The 26,039-nt window shown below is 39.0% G+C and overlaps 1 protein-coding gene across 2 annotated transcripts in view; it reads right to left on the reverse strand.

Annotated features, from left to right (window-relative positions):
* The window catches only part of LOC121925384 (amyloid beta precursor protein), a 213,387-nt gene that overhangs the window by 120,401 nt on the left and 66,947 nt on the right, over nucleotides 1-26,039 (reverse strand). For both annotated transcript variants that reach the window (XM_042457470.1, XM_042457469.1), the window contains exon 3: nucleotides 5,808-5,937. In XM_042457470.1, the coding sequence (XP_042313404.1) occupies nucleotides 5,808-5,937 (130 nt within the window). The remainder of the gene's footprint in view (nucleotides 1-5,807; nucleotides 5,938-26,039) is intronic.

Consider the following 26,039-nt stretch of genomic DNA (forward strand, 5'->3'; position numbering starts at 1 on the left):
TTATTTCCTTCTAAAATGTTAAAATATGAATATACATAAATGTGCAAATGAATGTGCAAATGTGATGAGAAGTCTGTCACCCATGCTGGTGTTGTGGTAAAGGCTGGCATGGGCAAGAGGCTTGTTGGTCACTGCTTGATTGGCTGCTTGGTCACTGCTTCATTTGCACCTTGCCATCCTGGGAGTAGCAACCAATTAGCTGGCCAGTTAGCTTTCCTTTTGCTGCAAGGCCAGCATGGGTGATAGGGAGAAGCAGACGCAGGCTGCTGCCGCTGCTGTATTTATGCATGAGGGGCTGAGGGAGAGGAGGAGGAGATAGGGCAGCCCTTCCATTCTTTTTGTTCTGGGACAGGCATTGGGGGGAAGGTGCTGGGGTTGACACCAAAGAGGAAAGTGGGTGGTAGCCACAAAATGTCTGATGACCACTGGGCTAGAAAACCAAGGGTCTGACTCACTATAAGGCAGGCCTCAAGCACCAACTACATATAGTCCCCAATGGTTAACCATTGACAAGTTTCTTACCAATCATCTGAACTAGTGATTCTGGCTTCTATCATCCTTTGATTAGTGGTGCCCACTACTCAGGCCTAGCCCATTCACCAACATTTCATTTTCATGCTGCCACTCTGCCCACTGCCTTGGTAGCCCAAGATTAAAACAAAATCTATTGTCATGCTGGTGAGCATATGGAGACATAATGCATTCCTTATTTAAAAATAAGACAGAGCTTTGTGAGGCTTGTCTCCCCCAATCACACAGCTAAGTAGAGATGGAACCAATTTAAAAGGGATGGATAAGCTAAACCCACAATGACATTAAAATTCTGAGACACAATTAGTTAAACTTGTCTCATCGATCAAACAGCAGACAGGAAATCCAGTGTTCAGATTTACAGCTCGTTGGAGGATGGAAAGCTCATCTGAAAGGAGAGAAGTTATTCCAATGAGGAAAAGGTGACAATGGGATTAAGTAGAAAGCTAGCAACAGCTACAAGGGTCTAATTATCATCAAAAGCCACACAGAAGGACCTCATCTGAAATATCCTAAATTTAAGCTATCTGATTACACTTCTCATTTTAAGTCCCTGCTATTTTTAGGTTTTGATTCCATATAAGGTTGCACTAAATTAGTACCTACAGAATCAACAGATTTTCAAGATGAAATGTAAAACTCCTCTGTCAAAGCCACTGAAATCCTTACTGCATCTCATTTTTATTAAATAAAAATATTATTATATGAATAATATTATTCATTTTGTTATTTTGTAAATTCTTTGAAAGTGAAGAGTAAATATCATATCAACATACTCAGGTAGTTTCCAAAACCAGCAATTAGCACTGGGGTGGGGAACCAACAGCCCTCCAGATGGTATTGAGTAAGTTTTGAGAAATATAACATAGCTTCAAAGGAACTGAGGACTATAGTTTACTCATATATAACGTACACCAACCTTGATAATACAGCTGAGGTAGACAGTTCTGATTGAGCATTGTAATCTTGACTGTACATTGAAGTTTTTAAATAAAAAGACAGGATATAAATCTTGCACATAAAATAATGGTATTATACCACCTTAAACATTTGTTGTTGTGTGCCTTCAAATCATTTCCAATTTATAGCAACCCTAAGATATCAAGGTTATTTGACTCAACTGGGGATTGAAAAGTAAACTAATATGAGTTAAGAATCATGGAAACCAACCCTGGTATTTCATATTTCATGCGGTTGCATCTCTGAATAAGATAAGTAGAAGAAAAAGTCCACTGGGTATATCTGAAAATCTTCTAATCTACCACAACCACCTACAAGACTACTAAATCCTCCAGGTACCGATTTATATTCACTGTATCCCAAAACATATTTTCACTACACTGAAATACAATACAGAATTAACATGCACTGAAGCTCTGTCCAACAACAGGTCTTGCTAATAATTATATAACATTTAAAACTAAACCATTTACATTCACAATAACCCTACACAGTGAATAAGAATGAGACATAATTATTTGTTCAGTGCCATTCCTCGGATTCTACAGTTGGCAAGAATCAAAAACCAGGTATCCATGGTCCAACCTTGGGCACTTAATCCACATTAATTGCCATGAATACACAACACAGAAAAAAAATGCAATCCCTATGCAATGCTAATTTTAGGAACATGAGCTCAGGTGGAGCATTTTGCTTTGTTTCTTTACATCCACTTCTAAAACAAGACAAATTAAACATCAAAGGTCCAAAACACACTGCAGAAATCATCTAGTTTGAGACTGCTTTAACTGCCCCAGAGCACTAGGGCATTCTGGGAACTATAGTTAATAATAATAATAATAATAATAACAACAACTTTATTACAGCCATTTGGCCAGCACAATTACAAAATTCCAATTTAAAACATAACTTAGTTTTATACCATAGGTTCATATACAGGCAGATTGGAGAATATAAACAAATGATAGTTTATAAAAAGTAAGGATAAAAAGTAAGGATAGGACTGCATGATCAGGTAAACACACAACAATGAGTAGGCTGCCATCACCTCGCAAACAAATCTATCATATTGTGTAATAGAGCACCACATTCAAGACATATTAATTCAAAACCTCAGTCATATCCCCTGTCCAAGCAAGAGTTAAACTACAAAGTGCCATTAATCAGATGCAACTGATTGGGGTAACTTCATTAGACTTTAGTCCCCAACTAGGTTAGTTTGATGGCATGGTAAAATACGGCCATACCTCCTCATTTACAAATTTTACTGTTAAATCAAGCCATCTATACAGATTTTGAGATTATATTATAACATATTACATCTGTTTAACAAACTTTTTATGATTTGCAATGGCAGCTGCAAAGAATTGTGCAACTGCTTGCGTTATACCTTCCTTCTGATCTGTAAGTAAACAATTTGTATAAAATTTCTCTTGTCTGCCTGGAAACTGCAACACAACTGGTGTTATATATAGAGCACGTATTTCTGTGTACAAAGAACAGCCAAAGAGAACATGATTAATATTTTCGATTTCCTCCGATCCACAAAGACAGTATCTGTGTTCGTAAGGGATCTCCAGGACTGCCGATGGTAAGAGGTTAAACCTTGCTGACATGAAAGCTCTTCTGAATTTCGGGACATTCAAATTCTCAAAATATTTCGCATATTTGCCAGATCTACTGGATTCCCTAACGGGATGTAAAGTTAGTTGGCTTATATGAGTCTGGAAATCAATATCCTTGATGAGTTGAGAAATAACAGATTTTGCTTTATCATAGCCTAGTACAGATATTTCAGATAGTGAGAGTTCAAGAGATAAGAGTTTCAAGGTCAGCGTCTCCTTCCAGGGAGACAGAAAGGAGTCTGTTAGAATTAATGGCACTAAACTAATCGGAACAAAAAACATTTTGAGCCATAAATTTAATTTGTGTATCCATACATGCGCCTCAACAGATAGCATCCCTGTTTCTAGACGGAGAGTGGAATTCGAAACACAATTTGGGGCACCTAAAATTGTTCTTAAAATTTTTGTTTGAACTGCCTCGAAGGCTGTAAAGCTATTGAAAGTACAAATCTCAGAACCGTATAATAGTTGTGCTAAGATCTTAGCAACAAAGACTTGGAGAGCTGCTGGGATGTATTGGCCTCCCTTATTATAATAGAAAGAACATAAGGCTTTAATATTTCTTTGTGTATTCATTACAGCATTTTTCTGGTGTAATTTGGTAGATCCCTTGTCATGAAATGTGATTCCTAGATATTTATAAGTGGACATCTGTTCTATGGAGTGATCATCTAGGGTCCACTTGTATCGGAGATGGCTCCTCGAGAAGACCATTACTTTGGTCTTATTATAATTAATTTTAAGGGCATCATTTGTACAATAAGTTGCTAAAGCTCTTAGAAGTCTATTCAATCCTACTTTTGTGATGGACATTAGAACAACATCGTCTGCATAGACAAGAATTGATAGAGGCTTATTTGACAGAGTTGGGGCATGTGCTGATATTTCTGAGAGGGTCGAAATCATGGAGTTAATATAAAACTTGAAAAGAGTAGGTGCTAGAATGCAACCCTGTCTGACTCCATTCGATGTGAAAATAGGTCTTGTTGTATTGCCCTGGCTATTACAACGTATTACTACTCGAGAATTCTCGTGTAGTTTACGAATTAATATTAGCAGTTGTTTATCAATGTTGGTGGTCTCAAACTTCTTCCATAATCTATCTCTTGATATAAGATCGAATGCTGATTTAAAATCGACAGATGCAGTAAACAGTTCTGTGAGACATGTATCCTTCTCTGTCAGAGAGTTCTGGTGCCACAATACACTACAATTCCCAACTGAGCCAGGGCCGTTAAAGTGGCCTCAAACTGGATTATTTCTGTAGTATGTTTTGAACCTATATCTATAAAATTGTTTAAACAGTGTTTTAGATTATTTTCATTCTGTATAACCCTTTAATCCTAAACTGATTTGGGATCAGATCCCATGGGCTCACTTTCAAGTGTATTAGCCATACCTTTCCAAAGTTGTAACCTAAAGTTTCTATTACGCTAGAACCTCAAAAAGGGTTTGTTTCTCAAATAAAACTATAAGCACCATATGATGTCACATTCATGAATATTCACCTCATTAGACTTTGAGAACAAACTCAGTCTTGCCAAGCTAAGCCACTGTGGAAAATAGATAAATACTGGATATACAAAGAGTTGGCAGCTCTTCAGGGAAAGATACACATCATATTAAACCTAAAGCTATCCCAACTGTGGAAGGATTTTTCCTCCAACAAAATGGAATAGCGAATTGGTATTAGGTCAGGAGCATCAAAACAATTGAAGAAACTAGAGACTACTCTAAATGGCACGAATATTTTGCAAAACCACATCTTTTATTCTGAACAAGAGACATGTTACATGCTCATCACATGGGATAAAAGAAAGCTCATTAACGTTACAGGCCTCCTTAGGCTTGTTTAATCACCAGTAGACCCCAGAATAATTGAACTCCCGTGCTGTCCATTTCTTCACACTTGGGAGAAATTAAGAGACAAACTTACCAGGGAGAAAACAGGTATTTTCACACCTTTGCCTTCTTAAACTAGACACACAATTCTTTGTCAGATGTTCTACAGAACCCAAGATATCTATGTTCAGGAGTGCCAGATTTTCATACCATTCAAGCTTCAATATTGGACTTCTGGGAAAACATAACCCTTATGCCTGACCACATATCTATGGTATTTGTTGATAGGATATGTTTCATCTGAGCATGATGTGTCCCACTTGACCAGTCAGTACTCTGTAACAAGTCTCTTTTAGTCACTGCACAAATCTACCATGAAAGAGTCTATCAACGGTTAGAACACACAAATCATACACACTTAAACTCTGTTCAGGCAGATTACAAATGAGGGTGTTGGCATTCTACACTCTCTGTCCAGCATTGCTCTCCAGAACTACTGACTGCATGGAGATCCATCATAGGTAGAGGAGACTCATCTTCAGACCATCATTCTCCACATATGGAGAGTGACAATAGGAGAGAGGCAGGTTGTCTTCCTTATACAGTCACTTTTTAACTGTTTCTATAATATGTGAACAGGGTTATATTATATTCAGATTAACACACAAACAAACACTAGAATGTAGTATTTCCTTCCATGTAACACTTAAAAATGTGAAGGACGAATTCCTTGATATTTTTAGACAAATGCCAGCTCACTTACTGCCAAAGTAATTTTATCAGGGTTGGGAGTAAGTGCATACCATCCCATTCATGTCGTATATATACAGAGTATCTGACTATACTTACCTAAGCACCTATAGGGAACTACAATGTGAGGGTGACTCCTGCATTGTTTCCATCCTCGTTTGCACCAATTCTGGATTGTTACAGGTTGGTTGGCTTCAACAACATTGGTAATTTGTAGTTCAGGGTAAACCTGTTGTTCAGAACAAAACAAACAAACAAATAAAAATACAGTGAAATACTAAATATACACTAAATACTATAAATACAGATGTCTCTGAAAACTAATATGACATCATAGACCACTCTATCATTTACAGTACTGGTTAAAATCCTACATCACGTCAGAGTAGCATATGTATTTGCTAGCAAAGTAACATTCACAGCTCTTACACAACATACCAAAGTTGTCCAACATATGTGGATAAATGGTCAATGTGCATGGATCATAATCCACTGGGCAACTACAATGCACAACACAAGATAATTCAGAGAGATAGTGTGCACTCTCACGCTACTCTGTGTACTTTAATGTGATACCACATGTGCAACGGACCAGCTTCAATTATGTCACCATTAGCTGGATATGACTGAATATTGAGGGGTCCAATCCCAATTCTTTAAGTATGAAAGAACTACCCTGGCAGTTCAAGTAGAGTCAATCACTGTTCCATCACTGACCACATTTCTTCCACTCCTTTTTAAATCTGGGGGCAGTCACTGTTTTTGCATCTAAAAAGCGCAACTGCACCAACAATCATTTCAGTCCCTCCTGCTTCAGATTAATTTCTTATTCATTCATCTATCACCCAAACATATCTATTCCAAAGAAGTAACAGAAACATTCTTGTATTCATTCTTCCTCCATGTACTGTTCAGAGACAGGTTATCAGTCAGGTCTGTACAATGGGGAAGATCCTTTGTCCCCATATGAAGAGCCATATGAGCATTATTTCTCATACCCAGATTATTGGAATATGTAAGTGGTGTCATGGGACAGCCACAAATACTGGTCTACATGCAGGGAGGTTTGTTTTAACAATTTAGATTACATACCATTGATCCATTTTGCAGAGTAATTTTCAAGAAATTGAAATGGTTGCCTCTCTTTTAGAAATTAAAAGTGGGGAAGATACAATTTTCAATGTGTGAAATCTGAGCAGTTAAGGATTTGCAGCTGATTTCAGCTACTTTATGCAAAGGGATCTAGTAGTGCCTTTGAGACTGACAAACTGAGCAAAAGGCATTCTAGCATAAGCTTTCATAGAACTGGTCTTCATTCTCAGCTACTTTGATTCTTTTTGGGTGTCTGTTGTTGTTGTTGTTAACTCCCCCAAATTGATTTTGAGTGATGGTGACACAGTGGATGAAACATCTCCAAGACTTCGTATCCTCCACTGCTTTGCTTAGTTCCTGCAAAGTCATATCTGCGACCTCCCTAATAGAGTCTATCCATCTAGCATGTCGTCTTTCTACTTCCCTCCACCATTCGCAGCATTATTTTGAGTTGTGTCTTCTCAAGATGTAGAATCATAAAATCATATAATCATAGAATTGGAAGGGACCACAAGGGTCATACAGTCCAACCCACTACCATTCAGGAACTCACAATCAAAGCCCCCTCGACTGATGGCCATCCAGCCACTGTTTGAAGGCCTCCAAAGGAGATTCTATCACACTCCAAGGGAGTGTGTTCCACTGTTGAGCAGCTCTTACTGCTTAAGTGGAATCTCTTTTCCTGTAGCTTTCATCCACTGTTCTGTGTTCAAGTCTCTGGAGCAGCAGAAAACAAGCTTGCTCCATCTTCAACATGACACCCCTTCAAATACTTAAACAGGGCTATCATATCACCATATAACCAACTCTTCTCCAGGCTAAACATCCCCAGCTCCCTAAGACTCTCCTTGTAAGGCAATGTTTCCAGACCCCTTCACCATTTTGGTGGCCCTCCTCTGGACACGCTCCAACCTGTCAACATCCTGTTTGAATTGTGGTGTCCAGAACTGGGCACAGTATTCTATGTGAGGCCTGACAAAAGCAAAATAAGAGTGGCACTATTACTTCCCTTGATCTAGACACTATACTTCTATTGATTCAGCCTAGAATTGCGTTGGCCTTTGTAGCTGCCACATCACACTGTTGACTCATGTTCAACTTATCTACTATCCCTTTCACGTGTAGTCTTGTTAAGCCAGGTGTCCCCCATCCTTTATCTATGCATTTCATTTTTTTCTACCTAAGTGCAGTACCTTACATTTCTCTGTGTTGAAATTCATTTTGTTAGTTTTGGCCCAGCTTTCTATTAAGGTAATTTAAAATTTTGATTCTGTCATATTAGCAACTCCTCCTAATTTAGTGTTATCTCTAAATTGGATAAACATGCCCTTTCATTGAAGTCATTGATAAAGATGTTGAATAGCAGTGGGCCAAGGACAGAACCCTGTGGCACCCTCACTAGTCACTTCCGTCCAGGATGAAAAGGAGCCATTATTGAGCAACCTTTGGGTTGTGCCTGAAGTGTGACAGCCTCAGTTTTGTCATCTTGGCTTCCAGAGAGATTTCTGGCTTGCTCTGTTCTAGGACCCATATGTTTGTCTTTTTGGCTGTCCATGGAATCCTAAGCGGTGTTCTAAAGCACCACATCTCAAATGAAATGATTTGTTTCCCGTCTTCTTTCTTAACTGTTCAGCTCTCACATCCAAACAGGGTAATAGGGAATATAATGCTTGAATGATTCTAACTTTTGTGCTCAGTTGCATGTCTTTGCATTTTAGGATCTTTTCTAATTCTTTCACAGCTGCTCTCTCCATTCTTAATCTTCTTCTAATTTCCTGGCTGCAATCCTTGTTCCTTTCAAAGTTTGATCCCGCATATGAGAACTTTTTAACTATTTTTATTTCTTCATTGTCTAGGCTGAATTTATGTAGATTCTACATGAACATTATTTTTGTTTTCTTTATTGTCAACTTTCTTCCTTGATCTTCTTTAGTCATTGTTCTGGGTATGTGAGGTTTTCTGCTAGCATTATGATGTTGTCCACATATCTTAGATTGTTGATATTCCTTCCTCCTATTTTCACTCCTCCTTTTTCTATGTCCAAGCCTGCTTTTCTTACAGTATGTTCTGCATATAAGTTGAACAGGTAGTGTGATAGGATGCAGCCTTGTCTGATCCTTTTGACATCTGGGAACCATTTTGTTTCTCTGTGTTTTGTTCTGACAGTAGCCACTTGTCCTTAGTACAGATTCTTCATCAGGACAATCAGATGTGTTGGCCTTCTCATGCCTTTAAGGGCATTTCATAACTTTTCCTGATCTATGCAATTGAAGGCTTTGCTGTAGTCTATAAAGCATCTGAAAAGTAGCAAATGTAAACTCCATAATACTTCCACAGCCACTCTTCTCAAGGACTGTAACATCTTCAGCCACATATTCTAAATATTTAAGTGCAGTGCAGTTGGACAATATAGATTTTTTTTAAAAGTTCTTTTTTATAGCAAAACATTTTTCTTGTGCATATAATCTGTGGAATATTTTTACAGAAAAGAATTTGTTCTTAAAGATATACTTTATTTCTGATCTCTCACTTAATGTTCAGTTTCCAAATACAATAATGGTGCAGGTACATGCATTGAAGTAAGACACTGGCATTCTGCCATTTTTATTTCCAGCTCTTTTAAAGAATTGGTGTAGAAGACTAAGTATGTATTCATACACATATGGTTCCTAGTTAGAATATTTGATTTTGGCTTTTAGAAGTTAAACTCTATACTATTAACCATGCCACTGTAACCCCCACTCCCTCTCTCTCACACACACCTAGAGAAAGAGCCATCTGTAAATACCTACTGCTGTTGACTCCAATCAACAACCAAAAACATAATCTTATTTAATGTTTAAGCAATGCTACATAGGATTGAACAGTGCTAAGCTGTTGCATAAAAACAAACTGAGCTTTTCAGGCAGAAAATTAATTACACTAAGGCTTGTTCTTAAACAGGTATGCACAGGAATGAATTGTGTTTTTCACAAGAGCCCAGTCAGTCTCTCTCTCTCTCTCTCTCTCTCTCTCTCTCTCTCTCTGTGTCAATTCCCTAACCTTGCCTTAAAGCCATAAACCACAGTCAATTAACACAAATGTATGTATGAGGAACCAATTCTACTCCACATTAGGGCTACAGAACACATTACAAAAATGACCTCATTCTTGCAAGTGACTCCCACCATAGCCATAAGATGTAAAACTGACTACTTACAAGCACCTGATCAACCCAGCATGGAAACAGAAAATGGATGGGTCAGATTCACAATTTAACGGACTGTAAAGGATATGTTGTCCTAAGCAAGCAGGGACAAATTCCCAATTCCCACTGATTCAATGGGTTTAATTTGGGAGTTCTACAAGATCTCTTGTTTTACTTTATGCTGCTTTTGATTTTGTGTTCTATTTTGTATTTGTTTTTCTGTCTATTATCAACTGCCGAAGGGCAGCATACATACGTTGTAGATCAATCTTGAACAACTTGCCAAAGAATAAAAAGTTTTGCTAGGCTCTCTGTAGCAGCTCTAAGGTTTGACCTAAATTTAGGACTTGGTATTTACTTGGGGTTAACTAATCCACAGAAGCATTATGATCTTGCTTATTTGGGATATACTGTATATACCGGTACTCATGTATAGGTCAACCTCATTTATACATCGACATATTCTGGGGCAAAAATTATGGATTTTGCTATGACCTGCGGATAAGTCAAGGGTAAAACTTCAAAGCATGTAACAAACAAATCTTTTCCTCTCCTTTTAAAAATGCATAGAAAACACACACTCACAAAGAGCTTAGAGGATCAATGGGGAGAGTAAACGGCATTGCTGGTTTTAAAAATGCCAAAATCTATACAAATACAGATACTGTATATGCTCAACTATTAGTCAACCTCATGTAGAAGTCGAGGACAAGTTTGGGGGCCAAAATTATGGATTTTGCCATGATCTGTGGATAAGTCGAGTGCAAAACTTGGAGGCTCCTGGAGTGTGTGTATGCGAGCGGCAAGAGGAAAGAAGCAATGAATACAAGGCTTCAGTGTTTCAGCTTTCACTCCTGAGACAGTGAAATCCAGTGGTGGGAGAGGGACTGTTAAAAAAACAAAAATCAATCAATTAAAAAATCAATCAATCAATCAATCACTGAGGACTCTATCTGCTTGGCTCAGGACAGAAAGAATCTGCATGGGGAAATCTGAAAGAGCTGCTACCACATTGCCATACTGACCCATAAATAAGTCGATTTTGGAGTAATTTTTGGCCATAAATTTTTAGACTTATAGATGAGTATATAGAGTAATCTGTATACAGTCTGCAGAGAGTGTGGTGGCCATTTTTAATAGGGGCTTACAAGCCTCTCTGCAGAGACTGCCAAACCTCATGAGGTTTATACAGAAACCACCTGTTAAAAATGGACACCACAGTTTCCTGGCAGGGAGATTTACAGGGTAAGCCCCTAATAAAAATGGCTGCCAACACTCCACCTCAAGCACTTCAAATGTCAGGTGGGCCATATTCTTCGGGTTCTCCCATGTTGTAGCTCAATGCCATTGGGGCCAAAAAAGGAGAGGAAAGAAAGAAGGACTGTCTTTCTTTCTCTGGTTTTGTCAAGGGAGGGGTAATGGGGAGGAAGCTTTACTTCCACACACCACTATGCCAAGTGGGATTTCTCACCTCTTCTTCTTGTCACTACCTTCACACTGGACACTTACTCCAGAATTGGCCAGTATATAGGTTGATTTTTTGTGAAGGTTTTTTGACTTATACATGAGTATATATGGCAACTCATCTCTCCAGTTTCAAATACATTTCATTAGTTTAAAACATATATTCTCACAGAGATGTAACAACTTAAGAGAACTGTAAAAGTTGCCCTTTTGTAAAAGAGACAAAAAAGTGCTTGAAATAATAAAATAATAACATTTATTTATATTTCCCGCCTCTCCCTGCGGATCGAAGTGGGACTACAATCGATAAAATCAAACGATACAATTACACAACCCATACTACATAAAATAATCAACTAAAACATGTCGATATTACCTATCTGAAAACAAGTCCCTATAGATTATTCACACACAGCTTCTAGCATTCTCCTGCAGCATGTAGGCAATACTGCTGAAAACCCAGGGTCCTGTGACAGCAGGCTTTAATTCTAAACAAAAAGGGTTAACAGCCAGATTTAAAGCTGTGAAATATCCCTGAGACAACACAGCACATTTTCCACCACCTCCTGAGCCTTGGCAAATTATTTCACCATGCATCTGCAGGTGATGAGTTAACAGATTTCAACACTTGAAATCGTAAGACAGACAGCTGACTTGTCATAGGTTAATGCAGACATAATACTTTCAAGTTCTCTCTTTGCAGTTCAGGGAGATGCTTTGGGGAGTACCGTACATGGCCTCCAATGTGTGCAATTTCTCCTGGTAAATGTTGGCACCAATCTTAACTACTGTTAAATCCAACATGTGAGAGACAAAAAGGAATTACATACGCAAGGGAAGCAATACTCTCATGCTCGTTTGAGGAGAAAAATTATTTCAGTACTGTGGCAGATGAAAGAGAACAGGCATGACTGAGTGGGAACAGGCCACAACATGCACAGGGGAGGGAGGGAGTTTTATTGTCAAAAGACAGGCTAGCTCTAGAATTTTTGATGATGGGCTGAGTAGTTGTTCTGTAACCCGTATGTGTGAGTCACTGAGACCATGAAAAATAATGATGCGGAAGCCCATTCCCTCAAAGTGTTGGGCAAATGGCAGAAAAAAACAAGTGTGATGTAGTGATTTGAACGTTGGACTAGAAGTTTCTGAGACCAGGATTCAAATGCCTGTTCAGTCACAGAAATCTACTGGGCAACCTTGGGAAAGTCATACTCTCTCAGCCTTACAGGAGGACAATGGCAAATACTTTGTATGAATCTTTCCAAAAAAGTTTCAAGTTTTGGAAACAACTTGAAGGCACACAACTAACAAAAAAAGTTATTGATTGATTAAAGAAATACTGAAATCCAAGTAAAATACACCATGGAGCAACCAAAAGATGGCAATATCTGACAGATCAGAGTTCAAACCTTCAAGAAATCTTCTTTAATAATGTTTCCTACAGAATGTATTGTTTGTCTTATGCTGGTAAGCTGAGCTGACCACACTAACTCCCCTAGTTCATTTTATTTGAATCAAATATTGCAGCTAGGAAGTTGCACACTTTATGAGTACTGAATAGCAGTGATCTTCGGGTTCTGATAAACAACGTCTTGTCCTATAGAAAGCACTAGAACATTCAAACATCCCATGCCTATGTTGGCAGTTTGGAATGGATTAACTAATGTTTCCACTACTTTCCATTCTTACATGCACCAAGCATTTCTTCACAGAATTACTTTTAAAAAATGGAGTATTTTTATTAGTGAGCTTTTTTATTAATACTGACCTTGATCTTTTTGGCTCAAACTGTCCAAATTACCAGATGCAGCATGAGATCATGCTATTTCACTGCTTCTGTAGCTTCAGTTCCCTCACCCAGTTCTATTTACTTTATTAATGCAGGTGAACAGTATGCAAGTCTTGACCTGCACACTAAAGGTGCTCCCAGCAAGAAGGCTTCTATTATTCACTGCTAAAAGAGATTGTAAACTTTTTTTTTTGGTTTTTGCTTAATAGATTTTCGTGGTTTAAAAAAAAGACAAAAAAACCCAACTACAAAATATAAGATGTTTTAGCTGCAAATTGAAGACTACCATGCCTGGACCTTCCATAAATTTCAATGAAAGAGACAGTGCAATTGTACAAGTAAAACCCTGATCTAGAATAGGATTGGGAATTGTGCAGCTTGCATTCTATGTAGGATCCAGTGTGGATGACCTCTAACCCGTCAAAGGCCCTAGCACCCCTAAGCTGGCCAACTCCACATTTTTCAACAGAAAAACCACTCCCTAACATTCAAACTCTGTTTTAAAAAAGATTACACTGTTGTTTCAGAGAATCACCACAAAACAGCAAACAGCTGTGCCCCTTCCAAACAAGCTCCAAAGCAAATGGGACTAATTTGTAGCCCTCCAGACTTCCAAATGAAGTCAAACAGGATGGTATGGTCCTCTAGGCTCTGAAGCATACTAATTAAAATCTAGTAGCACAAGGAACTTCAACTTGCACACATTTCTCATGTAAGTATATTAAATCCATTTCTCACACAGTTTTAATGGATGCATGACAAGTTGTTCACCATGTTTTTTTTTAAAAAAAAAAACCCTTAGAAATGGCAAGGAAACTCTCCAAAGGGCAAGAAGAATCAATATGGCAACCAAACCCATGAATGAAAACTGGCGTGGAAATACCATCATAGCTGCCAGATGGTCCTAGTTTCTACTGTTATCTGCCTAAACGTCTGGGCTGCTTGACTCCTGATAAGGATGTACTTTTTTTTTAAAAAAAGACTGATTTTTTAAAAATGTTGGAACTGGTGTTCCATCCTATCCTACAGCAGCCCTACTTTATACTCAATCAGGAGCAAACAAACAGTGAAAAATCAGCAGTACAGATTATAAACAATCCTGGGTATAAAATGCTGTTTGAAAACACTGAAATTCTGGACCATACCAACGACTATCAGGTCAGAATGCACAGGGAAGCCACTGAAATCCATAAACACATGGACAATTTCAATAGGAAGAAAGGAACCCTCAAAGTAAACAAAGGCGTGTTACAGACCGCCCCTTTGGGGCAGCCTGTAGGCGCACCTTTCCCCGCCAGATCGGGGCCTCAGTGGCCAGAGCGGCAGCCGCTGAAGCCCTGATCCGCCGCTTTCTGGGCTGCGGGGAAGTGGCAAAAGGCCCCTTCCCCGCAGCCTGGAAAGGGGTGTCCTTGGGGCTTCAAGCCCCAAGGACACCCCGCGGCAGTGGGGAGAAGGAGAAAGAGGTCGTTTGGCCCCTTTCTCCTTTGGTCCGCTGGGCGCAGCCGTCTGAAGGCTGCGCCCAGCGGACCAAACCAGGAAGGAGCTCCGAAACGGAGCTCCTTCCGAGGTCGCGGAAAGGGCACCCTAGGCGCCCTGCCGCAACCCCAACACGTCACAACCGCGCGCCTCGTTTGGAGGCGGTGCAGTCGTCACGTAGTGATGGCGGCGGCCGTGTGGAACGGCCGTCACCATTTTGTGCGCGCAGAGCGCGCACTAGGGTTAGGGTGGTGCAGAAGCACTGCCCCATCTTAACCCTAGTACGCACTCCGCACGTACTTTTTAGCCCGTCTGTAATGGGCCAAAATTTGGCTGCCAGTCCTGAAAAACACCAAAATCAAGACCCAGCAAATGCAAATGAAAACCACCCAGGTGAGGGGGGTTTCACAACAGATAATGGATCATTAACTAAATAGACCCTTGGAGGCCTTGCCATTCAACAACAGAGCAATACACAGATTAACATGTAAATTCTTCCTCTCAACCAACAGTATGTATGTATGTGTGTGTGTATATATATATATATATACACACACACACACCTCACTCTCTTCCATGCCAGCATTCTCTAAAGATGCCAGCCACAGCTGCTTGAGAAATGCCAGGAACAAACTCTTCTAGAATATGGCTTCATATCCTAAAAAAACTACAAAAAACTATGGATGCCAGCCATGAAAGCAGTTGATTTCACATTAAACAGTGAATTACTACTGTAAGGATGAAAGGCAATTGGAAACATTACAGGGCCTAAGAGAACTGTAAAAACACAACTTCCTGGACTCCAGAGGGTAAAACAAATAGCTTCCCATTTTCACAATCACATCACTCTCTGTTATCTTAACTATTCTTTCAGCTTGTTGATTTCTGAAAAAGTCTCCCCTTCACCCTCTCTCCCTGTTCTTCAACTGCCAAGAACAGGACAGCAGGAAATGAAATAATTCACAGAATTTTTCTCAGCTTTTCACAATTTTATGGAAGCGACTCATAATTCTTAAAAATTGTTAATATTTTTACTGTCTAAACTATTGGGTGAGCCAAGCTGCTATGAGAAGCCATTTAAGGAAATGTGTACTGGAACTACTATACAAATCACAAATATAGTACAAATTCATCAGTGAAACTTGTCTCAAAGATGGTTCATGCAGGGCTCTCTAGTAAAAGTTTTCCACAGATAAGGGAAGAAAAAATAGCAGAAATATCATTTGTAATTTTTTTTCTTCTTTCACAACAAAAATGATATGCATTTCACAGACATCACATTTCCTCACAGGGATAAATTTATCCAGGCAAACTTTTTAAAAAAATACTGCATGACCATGTTTATATGAAGAAAAATTAGCTAAACCTGGATGTTAATGCAACACTATGAGATAGACCTCATTTTTTTCTAGGCCCACACCTTTGTTAACCTTAAAAACTGCCAGCACCACTACTGACATCTCTGCTTAATGCTTAGATTACACTAATACTTTTCTTTTCAGATTAACACCAGTATATAAGGTGGAGCAACAGGGGAAAACCTGAACTGCCTGTGAACACTAATAAGCTTGGAACAGGAATAAAAAATAAATTTCAATAGCATCACAAGGATCATGCGACCCAACACTCTGCCATGCAGGAATAAACAAGTAAAGCATTCCGGAAACATGCCCATCTATGTTTATGATATTTAAGACTTCTCACCATCTTTCAAGACAGTTTATTCCACTGTTGAACAGCTCCTACTGTAAAGAAGTCCTTCCCAATATTTAAACAGAATCTCTCTTCTTGTAATTTGAATCAATTAATTCATGTTCTAGGCTCTAGAACAGGTGAAAACATGACATCCCTTCAAATATTTAAAGATGGCTATAATATCATCTCTCATTCTTTTCTTCTCCAAGTTAAATGTACCCAACTCTCAAAGTCATTCCTCACTGGGCTTGGTTTACAGACCTTTGACCATCTTGGGCAACTTTCTCTGGACAAGCTCCAGCTTATCAATATACTTGAATTGTGCATATAACAGGCCACAGGATTTGAGGTGTGGTGTGACCAAGGAGAATAAAGTGGTCCCATTACTCCCCTGCATCTGGACACTATAGCCCTGTTGATGCAGCCCAGAAATGCATTGGTGTTTTTGCCTGCTGTGTCACTGTTGACTCATGTTTAGCTTGTGATCTACCCCAAACCCCTAGATCCTTTTCACATGTACGTACTATTGTCAATGTGGGGTCCTCCATCTTGTAGGCCTGAAACACACAGACCAAAGGAAGCAGCTTCCAGCTGTATTGGTAGTGCGCTGTTTTTATGACACATGTCTCCAATGTGGCCAAAAGCCATGCCAAGGCTGCTCTCCAGTCATTTAGATTGGAACAAAAAGAGCTGGGATAATCTGGCTCCTGGTGGCATGGCTTGGGTTCTGCAGTTACAGCCTCCTTTTGGAGCGGACTATGCAGTTGTTGCAACCCTAATCTGCTTGAAGCTGGAGTGGCCTTGGGCCGCTCCTTCCTGGCTGTCTGCCTTCCTCCATACTTATGCATTTTATTTTTTCCTGCCTAAATGTAGTGCGTGTGCATATGCACGTATATGCACACGTGTTCTCAGCTTATGGCAACTCAATGAACTTCACAAGATTTTCTTAGGCATGTTTAATTATAGTTATTTCTGTGGAAATTAAGTTTTCAAATTTTGGCCCAATGCTACAATTTGCCATGATCATGCTGAATTGGAATCATCTCCTCTAGGGTGTTAGCAAAACCCTCCTAATTTAGTGGCATCTGCAAATTTAATAATCATGCCCTCTTACAAATAATCTAATTAATGTATAAACTGCCCCAGCTATCCCCCTCCCCTAAGTTTGTAACTCAAAGAACTTTAATTCCATCCTATTTGGCCACATGACCAAATACTCCAGGCTCCACAGCTCTCTACAATGGGGCTCCTATTCCTAGTTTCACTTTTAAGATTTCATAAGCCCCAGCAACATGCAGATCACATGAAAAGGGTACCACATGATTAATGGGAAATTCATCATGATGAGTCTTGATTAGCAAAGCCAGAAGCCAGGGGAGGAAGCTCCCAATAACATCATGACATACCTTTCATACAGTTATTCATATTTGAATAGAGCCATAATTCCTTAGCAATTACTTATATATTCCAGTGTTAACTGTAAAAGTATGGTTTAAAACTGATGACAACATGACAAAAATCACCAATCCATTGTAAAGCAGATTAAAATAGTTTGCTGTAAGTATTTTAGTAAGTACAGTACTTAATACTCTGCTTCAGCAAACCTATACCTATATCCCAGTCCTGGTCTTCAATGACTAGTTAATTTATTTGGATATGAGGAGGCCAATGCTGGAAATGTCTCAGATAATCACTAGAAGGAAGCTAATGAAACTCAGGAGAGGGTTAAGGATGGACAATGTTGTCTCTGTTCATAAAACATTCTTGTTTGAGTTGGGATACAGGCAAAAAGCTCCTTAAGCTGCTCTATGTTAGTGTGAACATCCTTGGTACAGAAAGTAGTAATAATATGTTTGTTACCACTCTGAAGTCTAGTGCCCACATGCAGTAGAATGAGACAGCTGAGTCCTGATGTGATGAACGGCAAGAATGGTTTGGACTAATACTGAATGAAGTTTGAGGGAAGGCAATATTTTAAAGCTCTCCCTATACTAAGAGAGTAAGAAAAAGCTCATAGATCCTCCCTTCCTAAAATGCTAGGATTTTTTCCCCAGTCTCTAACATTTTTTCTTGTCTTTTTTAATGTGGCAAATCAATGTAGTATGGTACAACCTGCCATCTCAGGATTCCAGCAGTTCATGACACATCTAAGTTACTTCCAACTTTTCTAAGATGAGTGGGATTTTGGCCAGTCCAGGTTCCACTGAACTACGGTCAGGTCATCTGGCCCTCAGCATTCTTTGTGAGTTAAGACTGCATTCTAAGTCAACCTTCTTTTCTATACACCAATGTATTATGACAATGATTACGGTTTTGACATTTCCTCCAGCACAAATCTTTTTTTGAAAGGAAAAAAAACTTCTTTCCCCAATAAAAGGCTTTTTGGAAAAAATCCTTTATGTCTTCCTCAATCACAGTTCATCAATTAGTTTATGTTTCACTGCACACATTGTCTAAATTAAAAAACAAAAACACATCCTCAACTAATTTCAGTATATAAATGGCCTCTAGATTCTTTAAAAAAATAATTTTTTACTTGGTCCAAGAGCAGAAGGAGCCTACTTTGAACAAATGTTGCATAATGAAAAGAGAAAGCATGGAGTATAAAGAACCCTTCTGTTCTCTTTCATTTCAATGACTAGATTCCTAATTTGTTTTGAACATGATAAAGAAATGAGGCTTTGTGCACAGGGGAAAAAAAACAGTTTTGAATTTCTCAACTAAGGGTACCGCCAGATAAGGGTTTGGCTGAGAAATCACCCTGCCTCCTTCATGGAATTTTACTAGAGGAGGGTGTTTACTGGTGTCTTCTTCCATTTGTAACTTTCCTGTGTTTCTGCCATTTTTTCTATCTTTTTTTCCTCACCAAGAAAACCAACTAACAATGGAAAAACCTCACCAATGTCTTTCGATTGGTAGTATTAGAAACAGTCTGCTTGGAATTGTAGAATATAATACTAGTAGCAGGGGTACTAGAAAATAGAATTTCTCATGAGGAAATTAAAGTGTTATTAGGGCACTGTGATTTGAGTTTGAAATGCCTATATGAGTCCAGTTTATACTGTATAGGACAGCACTACAGACAAGTTACTTCATTGGAGATGGTCAATAAAAGGCTGCCAGGTGTTGGATATACTTACAAGTCTCAAAGGAGTAGGACAGAGTCAAGTGTGTTTTTGTTTAAACTGCAGTGGTCTGAAAACAACATGACAAGCTTTGCTAAAGATGCAGAACAGCAAGAAAGTTTCTAAAAGTCTAAATCTATTTATAAAATACTTATGCCAAGAGTTCTCGAGTTTACACATCAATTATTTCTAATGAATGAAAGTTGCAATTATACAGTAAATAGATGGAGGTACAAATGATAATGTGGTATAGTGGTTTGGGCATTGGGCCACAACTCTGGAGGTTAAGGTTTGATTCCCTGCTTGGCCATGGAAACCCATTGAGTGACGTTGGGCAAGTCACACACACTCAGCTTGAGATACTTGTGACAGGTCCACCTGAGGGTCACCATAAGTCAGAAATGGCTTGAAGGTGCACAACAACAACAACAAATACTTCAGCTGATGCTAGGTGAGGCTTAACATTAGCACTGCCAAACAGGAATCTCTTCCACAATTTTATGCACCAAAGGAGGAAAAGATGAGGATTTCCAGAAGACACCAAACCACTTTCAGGCTTCCATCCAAATGTGGAGCTGGGAAGGGGCAGCGATCACCGCTCACCCATACTAAGATGAAAAGCTATTTGCTTATCTGGAGTGCCAGAATGCAGTGACACATTTCACTGTGAGCATATTTGCTAAGGCCCAATGGTCACTGTACATTCTGGCTGGTATCCTGTTTGATATTTATGAGATTGTAAATGGGACTAACAATCTTGTAACTGTGGATATTCATGTTTATGGTATTTAATGCCTGAAGGTGATCCTATCTTGTAGGCCCTAGCTGAAGGGTTTCAAGGCACTGCTGGTTTGGGCACCGGGAAATGATGACTGGTGAAATGTCCCAGTAACAGCGTACATTGAGAGAAGCCATTGTAGCAAGACTCTGAGAGGTCCAGCTGCCAGTCTAAATGCACTCCATAGCAGAGAAAGCACTGCACTCATCACTTCCCAGAGTCTCAATTTGCAGCATCTCAAAAATCCTTCAATTGGTTGGCTTTCAAACTAGATTTTGGAGGGGCGCCATTATCAGAGATAGCTACGACAACAGAGCTTCATCAAAGTTATGTCTGGCAATGCAGGATCTTGGCTTTCATGTAATATATCCTCAGTAATCCCATCAAAGCATTCACATTTATTCCCAAATAAGGACTATGGAGGGTATCATACAGGTCTGTTTCCAATGGAATATAGAAAACTGTGGCCAAACCAAGTCTTCTCATGTGCAGCTACATGTGAGCAGACTTCCAAAGAATCTAGAAAAGGCACTGTATCATTTTTATGGTGTGAAAATAGGCAGTCCAAAGAGATGGAGACTTGAAAAAGAAACTTTGGGGCTATATTTTGCCCATCCCGAATGGGCAAATTACACCTCAAAATTATTTATCTTTAAAAACATCTTCTGATGTTTACTGTATGATATCTAACCAACAACACTGTACATCAAAAAACCACATCTTTTTAAAAGGACACATACCTTTTCTTTCTTTATTGATCTATCTGTGGTGCCAACAGATAAAATGTTAACTGCATTTAATTTTGATTTAAAATTTCATTTTTCCTTTCTCAAGGCACTTAAGTGAAGTTTTATCTATTTTTTCCCCTTTCAGAACTGAAACTGATAAAAATAGAAATACACACAAAACTTACTTATGCATTTTTAAACTGTTTTCTTACCTTTATCCTACTGGTTGTCTAAAAACCAGATTTATTTTTATTTCAGAGTTTAAAAGCGAGGTCAAGAAATACTTTCAAAGGAAACAAGACCTAGCAGCCAAAGTAAATTCCAATTTGGCCAGCTCCTTTGTAAATGCAATCTTGGAATCACTTCTGTAAAGTTTATAAATCCTTATTGATACACACATTTCCTAACTTTTAAGATTACTGTAGCCACTTAATATCATGGTAACTTCCTTTAGGCCTAAACGAAACAGAATCTTCTTATCAACTGCCCCCTCCCCCCCAAAAAAATCCTAAACACAGCTGTTAAAATTAATCATCTTTCTCTATTTACACATGTCAGCACTCAGCAGGCTCAAAGGGTTCTTTTGAATCTAACCCATAGGTGATCTGAACCTCTCCTAATAGGCCTCAAAGTGCCTCATTCAATGTACCTCCTTTATTAAAATGTTTACCAGAATGAACATTCCCTCCATTTTTATCTTCATAAAACACTAGTTGTGCATCTCAGAATGTGAACAGAATTTTTTTGGAAACTCATCTCACATTTTTCCATCCCTTACACATAATATGCATTGACAAACTGACAGTCTTTTTCCAAATCCGTATTTTATTGGCTGAAAGATGCATTCACATAAAGCCCTCAGCTGCAGTTTAGTATTGCATTTATTATTATTATTATTATTATTATTATTATTATTATTATTATTATTAAGCTTTATTTATATAGCGCTATAAATTTACACAGCACTGTACATACCATCTTTTAATTAGATGGTTCCCTGCCCTCAGGCTTACAATCTAAGAAGACATGACACAAAAGGAGAAGGAAATGGTTTGGGGAAGGGGATGAGGTCCCTCTTTCCCTCTGAGGCCTGGACCAAGGCAGATGGACTGGAGGGAGGGCTCTGTTTCTTAAGGATAGGCCCGGTGGCATTGGGGAGGCCTGATGGGATTGGCCTACCTTCTCTTCCCCGCAGAGGCCAGGATGGAGTCAGATGCCTTCTGGGAAGGGCTCAGTTCCTTTAGGGAGGCCTGATGGCATTGGCTACCTTCTATTCCCCTTAGAGGCCAGAATATACAGGTCTTGGATTCATTTCTTCCCCTTCCTAACTTCTCTTCTAGCAATTACTGCAAGTTCAGAAGTTTTCCAACTAACCATGGCTATTTCATAATCTAAATGTGGACAACTGGTGGCAAAGTCTAGAGGTGAAATTCACATTCAAGACCATAAAGATTGCATGTACAGCGCTGTGTAAATTTACAGCGCTTCATAAATAAAGGTTAATAATAATAATAATAATAATAATAATAATAATAATAATAATAGTCCAAAAGAGGTCCACAGGTGCTTGTTTGAGAGAGGGACAATTCTTAAAATAACCACAGAAATTTGACCCAGACTTATTTCAATCTCATTAATAACTGCACTTTCATAATTTCATTCATTCATTCATTCAAGATAAGGAGATGCCTGAAACAACAGGTTTTTCCAAACAGGAACACTTTCTGTTCACAAAAAGGCTCCTGGGGTTAAATTGGCCCAGCCCCCTCAAATGTACTGACAATGTTCCCACACCCCCTGGATGGCACTTTGGGGCAAAAAAAAAAAAAAAAAAAAGGCTGGAAAAAATGGCAGAAAGTGTTGCTTGACCCCTGGTGGGCATGGGGTGGCTTCAAAATTGGTGGAAATGTCCTCTACACTGTCTAGAGGGCACTTAAAATAATATTTTTTTGGGGGGGGGTTCTTTACCTCTGGGGTCCATGTGGCCCAGAGGCCACACTTTGCCCACCTCTGCTTTAATTAATTAGGTAAGCTATCAAGTAGTTCAGATGGTAACTTCTGTGGAGTCAATCCTAGTAGTACTTTACCAGTGGCATTAATTAAAGGCTGTTATCTGGGGGTCAGGTTCTGTTGTACACACTGATTTTACTCCCCCCCAAAAAAGTAGGACTTTAATAACAACAACAACAACAACAACAACAGCAACTTATATCCCGCCTCTTCCATTTTGAGGATCAAGGCGGGTAACAGCAAAGTTTATAAAATATACAACAATAAAAACAACAAGCCCCACAAGACCCCAGCCCAAGCCTCCCTCCCAAGTATAAAATTAAACAATAAAACATGGTTAAAAATACATCAATATGATAAAATTACTAGACAAACCATAAATAAGAAAACCTGTCGTAGCAACTGAATTTGGCATCAGTTGGCTCCATGGGTGGCAAAAATACCCAGAAAATCCATGCTGCCCAAATGCCACACTAAATTCATCAGAAAGGCAGGGGAATGCTGAAGATGATGCAACTATGCTACATTGGCCCACATATATGTAAAATGTGTAAGTATTTGGCAAGAAATGTCCAAAATCTGTGGAGTAATTAGTTACAAATCGTTTTGATATTCTCCATGCATTTACATGTATGCTTATGCAGTGGGCCCTTCATATCTGCTGGGGTTTCGTTCCAGTACCACTACCACCCCCCATGGATACCAAAGTCCATGGATGCTCACATCCCTTTATTTACAATGGCATAGTAAAATGGTATCCCTATATTCCTTGGCAAATGGTATCCCTTGGCAAAATCAAGGTTTGCTTTTTGGATTGTTAACTATTTTCAAGCCGTGGATAGATGAAACTATGGAGGCAGAATCTGTGACTGTATGCACTGTTTACCTTAATAACTGCAATGCTTCTATTGATCCTTCAATCATTTTTGCCTCCAACCTGTCAACTCTGATTCCTTCCCTTTCTTTCACCTACTTACCTACCTTGCTCTTTCTGATAAATAACATATTGTACAAGTGTAGTATTTCGGATGAGAGCCAGTGGGGCATAGTGGTTTTAAATATTAGATGACAATTCTGGAAACTAGAGCTTGAATCTCAGCCATGGAAGCCCACAGGGTGACCTTGGGCAAGTCATACATTCTCAGCCTTGGAGAAAGGCAAAGACAACCCATTCTGAACAAATCTTGCCAAGAAAACCACGTGATAAGAAATAACTTAAAGGCACACAACAACAACAAAGCATTTCAGATATGTTGACCCTAAGAACCCTCAAAGCTCATTCTGTTGATAGAAATGAAGTCAAAACATCCCACTGTTAAATGACTAATGATATTTAGTATATCTTTCTTTAAAGATAGAACAATCACTTGATAATTCTACTCAACAGCTGTTCCAACTTTCACCACTTTATACAATGACCTACTTTATGTCAACATCATCCTGCAGGCCTTGTGTGAGCTGTCACAAATGAACAGGCCTGGGAACTCATTTTTTAATAATCCAATTAATTTATGCATTCCTGGTTTTACTACAGAACAGCCAAAGGCAATTTGCTAATCTAAGAAGTTGGATTCCATTTAAAGCGTGTCCCAGGCAACAAAAACAGCTGTGATTTCCCCTTCTTGTGAAATCTACTTCAGGGTCTAAAACAAAAACAAAAAACCCTGAAAGATGTAAGTACACTCAAAACTTTGAAATGGTGATCCAAATAATTAAAATCATACCAATTAATTCAAACTAAAGTTATATCTGATTTTATTTTATATTCCAAATGGGCTGAGTGATAAAGTGTCTACCCCAAAACAACAGCAGCAACAACAACAAAACAAGTGCCTCTGTTTCTGGATTTCTGGGAGTGGTAGTGGGATATCTGAGGTTGAGAATTGTGGGCTTTATAGTCAGAATGGAAAGAGTATTTAAAAATATTAGAAAAAATGTCTTAAAAACATGCTTTCATGGTTAATTTGCATACAATATATTATTTTGCTTTTATAAACACAGTATCTGGGTCCAATCGTGATCAGCCTATGTGTGTGTGTGCGCGGTCTGCCTTCAAGTTATTTCTGACTTATGGCAAACCTAAGGTGAACCTATCACAGGGTTTTCTTGGCAAGTTTCTTCGGGGGGGGGGGCTCCATTGCTATCCTCTGAGGCAGACAGTATGTGACTTATTCACACAATAGGTTTTCATCACTGAATGGGGAGAATGGGTTCCTGCTTTCCAGAGCCCTAGTCCTATGCTCATACCTGGGGTCTTCTAATTTGGGCCTTAATACTCCATTATAGTGAACTCCTAGAAGCTATAGTGATCCAGCAGAAGGTAATATAGGTAGTTTGAGTGTTGGACTAGGACTCCAGAAGACCCGAATCTGCTTCCCTGCTACATCACAGAAACCCATAGGGTGACCTTGAGCAAGTCACATTCTCTCAGCTTTAGAGGAAGATAATGACAAACCTCTCTGGAATAAATCTTTTCCCAAAAAACTTGGCATGGCTGCCATAAATCAGTAAACTTGGAGGCACATAACAATTAAAAGGCTATTATGTGAAGCAAAGAGCAGTAATAGAACCCTGCTGTGGTTCCAAAAAAACCCATTGATTTTGCCCAATCTTATCTTACTTGACTGTAAGTCTATGTATGAATGCAAGTATCAATCTACGGTATATATTCTTTCCTTCACGGAAGAGTAGGTTGATGCAATAGTCCCCCTTTTTTTGAACCGCATAACTCTGCAAAACAGTTCGGGCTGAGAATTAATGAACGTGTCACCTAGTGGGCTCTAACTTCTAATAATTTATACTATCCAGGTTCCCCTAAGTCTAGATCAGAGCCCGGTCTTCACCTAAGAGTCCATTGCACTTGAGGTTGTATCTCTTATCCTGTCCTTTTCAGCCAGCATCCTTTGGCATACAGTTCCTCTCTCCTACCCTCACTTGGTCCCTGACAATTTTCTGGACATGATTCAACTGGTTTCCTATTGACAGTA

This window comes from Sceloporus undulatus, chromosome 3 (genome assembly GCF_019175285.1).
Source record: "Sceloporus undulatus isolate JIND9_A2432 ecotype Alabama chromosome 3, SceUnd_v1.1, whole genome shotgun sequence".
In the NCBI taxonomy this organism is placed as follows: domain Eukaryota; kingdom Metazoa; phylum Chordata; class Lepidosauria; order Squamata; family Phrynosomatidae; genus Sceloporus; species Sceloporus undulatus.